At 41.6% G+C, this 8,440-nt stretch overlaps 1 protein-coding gene across 3 annotated transcripts in view; it reads right to left on the minus strand.

The window, feature by feature from the left end:
* Positions 1-8,440, minus strand: part of AGO1 (argonaute 1, RISC catalytic component) — a 41,107-nt gene that overhangs the window by 9,734 nt on the left and 22,933 nt on the right. For all 3 annotated transcript variants that reach the window (XM_015572830.1, XM_006777304.2, XM_015572831.1), the window contains exon 12: positions 7,642-7,826. In XM_015572830.1, coding sequence (XP_015428316.1) covers positions 7,642-7,826 — 185 coding nt within the window. The remainder of the gene's footprint in view (positions 1-7,641; positions 7,827-8,440) is intronic.

An 8,440-nucleotide genomic window follows, 5' to 3' on the forward strand; every position in this document is an offset into this window, starting at 1 on the left:
TGTACAGAAAGCAAAATTATAGAAATAAGCTTTATCTTCCTGCATTAAAGAAAATGGTCTGAAAAATTGAGAACCATAGAACATCTTGCTTTAATGAGAAAAATGAGTGAGACAGTTAAGAGTATATATGAAAAGGCTACCTAACTATAAAGTTTAATTTTATCACATATATCAAGCTTACATAAATTTACTAATAGCATAGTGTAAGAAATGAATATATATATATATATATATATATATGTATATATGTATATATGTATATATGTATATATGTATGTATGTATATATGTATATATATGTATGTATATATGTATATTATATATATATCTGAAGAGTAGTCAAATGGAGATGAATATCTGTGAGATACTTAGGTAAGACAGTAAGCAAAGGCATGATCTTGATGGGATTATCAAGGAAGATTAAAGAATAAAAAGAGAGCTTAGACCTAAATCTTCAGGAACTCCCAATATTTGCAGAACAAAAGAAGATGAGTCTGCAAAAGACTTTTCTTTTGTAAAGGAGGAAAATCCAAGAACTAGGAGGACGATCAAGATAATTGTATCATGAATGCCAAGGGAAGAGATAGCATTTCAAGCAGAAGCAAGTGTTCAACGAAACCAAATGCTGCTAAGAGATCAGGTAAAATGAGGACGAGAAATGTCGTTTGGATTTAGTCTTATAAAGACAAAAAATTAGTGTACAGAGAAAAAAAAATATTTTGGTGATCTGAAGTACTAAGAAGGAGATGTAGGATCAATGAAGGGTCTGGCGTATTTTCACTGGGAGAGACTTGAGCATGTTTAAAAAGCCAACGGGATCATTTCCACTTCCAAGAGAGATGCAGTAGTTAGTGGTATGCCTGTGCTTCAACAGGAAACATTTAGAAAAGCCATATAAAATATAGAAATCATCTTTTTGGAGGCAGCACAAGGGTACCAATAAGAACTGGAGGGACTAAAACTCCAGAAAGGAAATCTTACAGAGGTGAGCTATCTTCTTATATCCTGGGTACATTTGCTGATTCTAGGTATGAGCAGGAAGCTGAGATTCCAGGCTTTGCACCAGCAGAGGAACAACTGACAGGGGACAGAGAAAGCAACAGAGATAGACCAGTTCTAAATATGAAAGGTTAAAAAAAAAATTAGTATCTTCATGACCTTTGGATTTCTTAAATAGGAAACAGAAAATACTAGCCATAAAGGAAAAATATTGATAAATTGGACTACATTAAAAATTAAAATTTCTATTCAACAAAAAGACACTTTAAAAAGTAAAGAGGAGCCCTGGACAGTGTGACTCAGTTGCTTGGAGTGCCATTCTGTGCACTGAAGGGTGGTGAGTTCCATTCCCAGTCAGGGCACATACCTACATTGCAGGTTCCATCATGATTAGGGTGGGTACAGGAGGCAACTGATTGATGTTTCTCCCTCTCTGTCCCCCCTCCTTTCCTCTCTAAAGGAAAAAAAGTAAGTAAAAAGGCAAGCCAGATAGCAGAGAAGATGTGCATATTCAAGAAAAGAATTATAACACTTAAAATCAGTAAGAAAAAGGTAGTTAATTTAAAAAAAGGAAAAGTCTTGAGCATGCTATACAAAAGATGCTAGTGAAATAGCCAATAGACGTCTAAAAAGATACTCAACCTTACCACTCACTCAACAGATAAACCAAATTAAAAGCACAACGCATTATCACCAAATGCCCACAAGAATGGCTAAAATGAAAAAGCCAATCCCAAGGCACTAGCCAGTCTGGCTCAGTGGATAGAGTGTAGGTGCAGACTAAAGGGTCCCGGGTTCCATTCCGGTAAGGGCACATGCCCGGGTCGCAGGCTTGATCCCCAGTGGGGGCGTGCAGGAGGCAGCTGCTAAATGATTCCCATCATTGATGTTTCAATCTTTCTCTCCATCTCCCTTCCTCTCTGTGAAATCAATAAAAATATATTTTTTTAAAAAGCCAAGCCCTAACCGGTCTGGCTCAGTGGATAGTGTCGGCCTGAGGACTGAAAGGTCCCAGGTTTGATTCCGGTCAAGGTCATGTACCTTGCTTGCGGGCACATCCCCAGTTGGAGGTATGCAGGAGGCAGCTGATCGATGTTTCTCTCTCATCGATGTTTCTAACTCTGTATCCCTCTCCCTTCCTCTCTGTAAAAAATCAATAAAATATATTTTTTAAAAAAGCCAATTCGAAGTTGGGTAAAGAAGTATCTAGAACTCTCATACACTCCTGGTGGAAAATGTAAATTTATATACTTAAAATCCCTCCTAGAAATACACCCAGTAGAAATGGGGCTTGTGGCTGAGCAGAGCTCCCCCTGTGGGAGTGCACTGACAACCAGGGGGGCAGCTCCTGCATTGAGTGTCTGCCCCCTGGTGGTCAGTGTGTGTCATAGTGACCAGTCATTCCCAGACGTTCTGCTGTTAGGTTCAATTTGCATATTACCCTTTTATTACATAGGATAGTAAAAACTAGAAACCCAAATATGTCCATTAACAGTATATTGGATAAATATATGTAAACTAGAGGCCCGGTGTACAGATTCGTGCACTGGTGGGGGCATGGCCTGCAGGGATCAGCTCGTTGCGGGAGCAGCCTCTCATCCAGGAGCAGTCACTCATCCTGGTTAGCCAAGTGGCGCTCCCACTGTAGGAGCACACTGACCACCAGGGGGCAGTTCCTGCATCTAATATCTGCCCCCTGGTGGTCAGTGCGCATCATAGTGACTGGTCGACCAGTTGTCCCACTGTTCGGTCACTGGGCTTTTATATAGATTGTGTTATATTCATATGATGGAAAATTTTAATAAGCATGTATGAATCTCACAAACATGTTGTGTGAACAAGCCTGACACAAATAAAAGTGATTCCATTTATATAAAGCTCAAAGACAGGCAAAAGTAATATAAAGTGTTAGAAACCAAAACGACAGTGGTTAGCATTGATGGGGAGTTGTAGTGACTGGGTGCCTGGGATTGTGGTAATGCTCTGCTGCCAGACCGAATTAGGTACTGTTTACATTGCTATAACACTTTGTGAAAATAAGATTTCTATATGCATATTATACTTCAATAAAAAGTTTACATTAAAGAAATTACAATAGTATTAATTTAGTGAGGAGAAAAGAATTAAAAATACTAAGGGTAGGACAAAGTATGGTAGATCAAAATTGAACAAATATCACATTGTCTATACTCTCAGGTAATGCAAATGGACTTACATTGAACATCACAGAAAGAATTCCATTCACTTGGCCTCCAGGAAGGAAGGTGAAGGGTCTTTAGAACAATCTGTCTGTTCCTCTTATCTGCTGGCTGAATTCCTAGGCAGATAGCCCCACTGACTAAGTTGTGTAATCAAGGAACAGCATTTAAGTGGAAGAAACCCAAAGCCCTAATAAAGGTATAAGACTGTAGAGAGGTATAACATTACTGACCCCAGAGAAGGGAAAATTCTCTAAGCATTGCTTTCGCGATCATGCTGCACTATATACACCCCAGACAAGCCATTGCATTCTCCCTTTATGGAGGGAACCAGTAACATGGATAACTACTCAGGCAGTTCTCCTAAAAAGTATCTTTATTTTCCACCCAAGGATCACTAATATAAGGCCCAAAAGGGACATGGATCGGAGGTCAAGCAACTTCCCTCCACAGTAATTACTGGGTATGATGTTAGTGGAAGGCTCTACCTTAGGTTAGGTGTACATATTCAGAGGGAAGGTTTCAAAGCTGAATCAGACCTAATCCATACTCAAAATAATATCAAGCACAGTAGTAATTGATCAACAACCTGATCATCTGCCAGGTGGGATGACAAGAAAAGGCTTCGAGAATTAAGTACATTTAGACTGGGACTTGAAAGATGGAGAGAATTTTAAGGGAAAGGTGGAGGATAAAAAGTAGATATTTTAGGCAGAGGAAAATGATGTGAGCAAAACCAGATATTGGAAAGTGCAAACAAGGAATGAGCATTTAGAATATCTACCACAAGCATGTCAAGCTCAAAGGCTAACACAGGCCAAATAAACAAGGTTTAAGTTTATGTGGCCACAAAAAAACAAGTTTCAATTTTCATTGAAACATAGGTTTATTTCGATAGACATGCTGAATACAAAGGGCTGAAGTAAGTGAGTAATCGTTAACATAGTGTAATAGAACATTTTAATGAAAATTAATATTTTTTCTTAAACATTAACTTACCAGACACTGAATAACTGCACAAATTAATAAGTGTAACGCAAATAAACCTATTTTTCTTGTTCTCCAAAAGCGAAAAATTTCCTGTTGCACATACCAAACAAGTCAGTCCAAAACTAAAGACGTGGCAATCGGCTGCTAAAATATTCACTAGTAGTATTAGTGGAGAGAAATGGTGCGCCTGTGTGTAAGGCAATGGTTCTCAACCTGTGGGTCGCGACCCCTTTGGCAGTTGAACGACCCTTTCACAGGGGTCGCCTAAGACTATCCTGCATATCAGATATTTACATTATGATTCATAACAGTAGCAACATTACAGTTATGAAGTAGCAACGAAAATTTTATAGTTGGGTCACAACATGAGGAACTGTATTTAAAGGGCCAGAAGGTTGAGAACCACTGGGTAAGGCGAGTAAGGAAAATGAATGCAACACGATTATAGTAATTAGTCATTAGCGAACATTGTAGTTCATTATTAATTATTTATAAGAGAATATTGTAAAAATTAAGTTATGAATTTTTTTAAAATGTTATGAAATTTTTATTAAAATATTTCTTACATACGATAATCTTGGCTGGGCCACAAAAAAATTTGTTGTGGGCCGCAAGTTTGACATTTTTGACCTACTATGTGGCAGGCATTGTGTTAGAGGCTGCTTTTTATATAATTAATCCATGAGACTCAGAAAGGTTAGCTAATTTGCTTAAGCCAGTAAACTGGGATAGCCAGTATTAAAATCTAGTTCTACCTAATTCTAGGACATGTGGTCTTTCCTGTACATGTGGCAATGGAAAAGTACAAGATAAAGCTGAAAAGGTTAAACTATGATCAGGGCTCTGAAAATCTTTTATTTTGTGAATGGGGACTAATGAAATTTTTGGGGGAGTACAGCTACAAAATGTCTCATCCAGTAACATAATCTGGAAAGATTTCATAAGAAATGTTAGAACTAAGTTGAAAAGTATGGGTGGAGAGCAGGAAATATATCTTAAAACTGTGAAAAAGAACAAGTGGAGCTGAAACAAGGAGAAGACAGGCTGACTCCAAAGTCTGGATGAAGGTATCCAGAGCAATTGTGATGCCAAACACAGAAGAGAAAGGTAAAGAAAAAGGCTTACTTGTAGACAGAGAAGACAAGCTACTAAAGAGATGGCCCACCAAAACATTTTGTACAGGCAGAGACTGCATTTCCTTTCATCACCAAAGTGTTCAGGATCTAGGAATGTTTCACACAGTAAGTCATAAATAAAATCTTGATAAAATAATGGAGAGAGGTCAAAGGGACAGATGGGAGAGGAGAGATCAAGAGTTGGATCAAGATTTTAATAATACATTATCTCTATATATAAAATCCTAATATGCAAATGGACCGAACGGCGGAACAACCGAACTGGCCGCTATGACATGTGCTGACCAACAGGGGGTGCGCATGGAACATGGCGGGCATCGGCCACGGCGGGATGGTGGAGCAGGTGAACAGGGGCGCCAGACCAAGGCAGAGTGCCAGTCACTGTCATCGGGGCAAGTCTCTGGTGGTAACTGAAAATTCTTTGCTCCCACACACCAAGGTCCTGCCCGGTGCTTGCACCTGCTGCTGGCGCCAAAGCCACCACTCGCACTTGCTGCCAGCACCTGGCACCGGCGCTGATCATTCAACGCCATCAGTGGATGAGAGCAGTGGCTGCCAGCCCTGATCGCTCTTTAGGATTTCTCCACCTCCCCCTGCTCCTGAGGGGTGATCCAGGCCAGTAGCCACCACTCGCACCCGCTGCCAGCCCTGATCGCTCAGCACCATCAGTGGATGCGAGCGGCGGCTGCCAGCCCCAATTACTCCCAAGGACCTCTCCTCCACCATCACCATCCCCTACCCCATTTCTGAGGAGCGATTGGGGCAGCAGCTGCTGCTTGCACTGGCTGATGGTGCCAGCCATGCTTGCACCCACTGCTGGCGCCAGCCCTAATCGCTCTGTGCCATCAGCAGGCGTGAGCAGGGCTGGCGCAGTCAGCACATGGGAGCAGTGGCAGCAGGAGCGGGGGGCGCCCGGCAGACAGGGGACTGGGGGTCGCAGTGGGAGGGGCTGGGCGGGGGCACGAAGGATGGGCCGAGACCCATCCCTGTGCCCACTCCAGCCTTGTGGCCCACAGTTCCTTTCAAGGTGCACAAATTCGTGCACTGGGCCCCTAGTAACATAATAAGTGATGACTGAAGCAACTGAATGCATGAGAATTTCACTAGAATGTAAACAGAAAGGGAAGGTAGCAAGTACAAAAATCTGGAGAATAACCAGGCACTCCTGGTAATGACAAAAATAAGTAAGAAGAGACAGGAGAAAATATCTAGGAAAAAGAATAAAAGAACGGAGAAAGATTACAGGTGACCCTTTGCAGAAAAGGTTTAAGAGAAAGGTAGAAGTAAAACAGATGAAAGAGGCAAAGTATAAATGGCTGGTGAAGAATTAGGTGTACTCATTCAAAAGTATGATTAAGCCCTCACCAGTGTGGCTCAGTGATACATAATGTCCACCCATGCACCAAAAAGCCACAGGTGTGATTCCCAGTCAAGGGCACGAACCTAGGTTGCAGGTTCAATCCCCAGCCCTAGTTGGGTTGTGTGTGAGAGGCAACCAACCGATGTGTCTCTCTCACGTTGATATTTCTCTTTCTCTCTCTCCCCCTCCCCTCCTCCCTCTCTATCACTCTCTCTCTCAAAAAAAAAAAAATCAATGGAAAAAGTAGCCCCAGGTGAGGATTAACAACAACAAAAAGTTTGATTATGAAAATAGGATGACAAAAGATAAACGAAATAGTGGATTGTGGTAAAGTGCTCTAGGATGGGAAATCTGACGATGTTGGAGGCTTAAAGGGTATGAGGTCCCAGAGGTAGCAGAATGGCATAGGAACAAAAGCACACACAAGTTGAGTAAGGTAAAAAGAGAGATACCTCTTCATTTGAAGCAGAAGTAGACAGAAAAAATGGAGTAAAAGTACTGAGCCAAAGATGTATATAATCATTCCTATTCTTAAAAGAGAAGAAAGGGAGAAAGAAAAAGCTTCTCCAAAAGTTCAATAATTCCCAGGCAATAATAGAACCACCACACATTCTGCTTGGGTGTGCTGCACTATATCCTAACAGACAATACTCTTCTAAGAACAGGAATCTGGACCCACCCATCTCTGTATCTGACCCAGCTAGCCTGGCATAAAGACCAACACATAGAGGACTCCAATAAATGTTACTGGAAAGGAGTGTGAGCAGGTAAGCAGGACCTGGGATGACTCAATGGCTCATACAAGCTGGTATTTCTCCTGTAAGGAGAGCAGTGACATTAAGGAACAGCTCAGCTCTGGCTAGAGCCAAGAATCCACACTGAATCCTGCCTTGGAGCTTCCAGGGAACTATCATGAGAAGAGGTCTATCATCATTATCATGGTTCCAAGAGAACTGTACCATACACTGGCGTCTTCCCTGGCAGGATGACAATAATGAGCTGTAGTCCAGAGTACGTGTTCTTGAGATGCCGGAACATGGGCTCCACGCTGTCTGCCCCCTGCGCATATTTGCAGAAGCAAGGCTGGCCCTGGATGGGCATCCCTGCATCCTTGGAAATTTTCCGCAGCTGGTCTGTGAAGTTTCTACAAGACAAATATGGTCATGACAGGAGGCAGTTAAGTCCCATTTTAAAACCTTTGATCAAATGCTTCCATCTTAGGTTCCTATCACTATGACAGGCACTGAGAGATTCTGCAATAAATGAGACATGATCACAGCTAGTGTCTAAAACATTTATATTTCAATAAGACAAGATAGAGCCTGCTATGTGTTCAATGGTACAAGCAGAAAGCTGAGGGAGCCCAAAGGACCTGTGGGAATTCTCGGTGTCCTCGCCAAGTCCCATTAAAGCAGTTATTCCTGTGCTGTTATAAGAGCATAGCAAGAGGCAGATGTCCTCTTTGCTCAAATTAAAATAAGGTTCCAACAGCCCTGGCTAGTGTGGCTCAGTTGGTTAGGCATCATCCCATACACTGAAAAGTTGCCAGTTTGATTCCCAGTCAGAGTACATGTCCAGTTACAGTTGATCCCTGGTAGGGGGCGTGCAGGAGGCAGCCAACTGATGTTTCACTCTCACATCAATGTTTATCTCTCTCCCCTCTCCTTTCTTCTCTCTCAAAAATAAATAAATAAATAAATATATATATAAATAAATAATCAACGGAGTCCTGGCTGGTTTGGCTCAGTGGATAGAGTA

This window comes from Myotis davidii, unplaced genomic scaffold (genome assembly GCF_000327345.1).
Source record: "Myotis davidii unplaced genomic scaffold, ASM32734v1 scaffold88, whole genome shotgun sequence".
In the NCBI taxonomy this organism is placed as follows: domain Eukaryota; kingdom Metazoa; phylum Chordata; class Mammalia; order Chiroptera; family Vespertilionidae; genus Myotis; species Myotis davidii.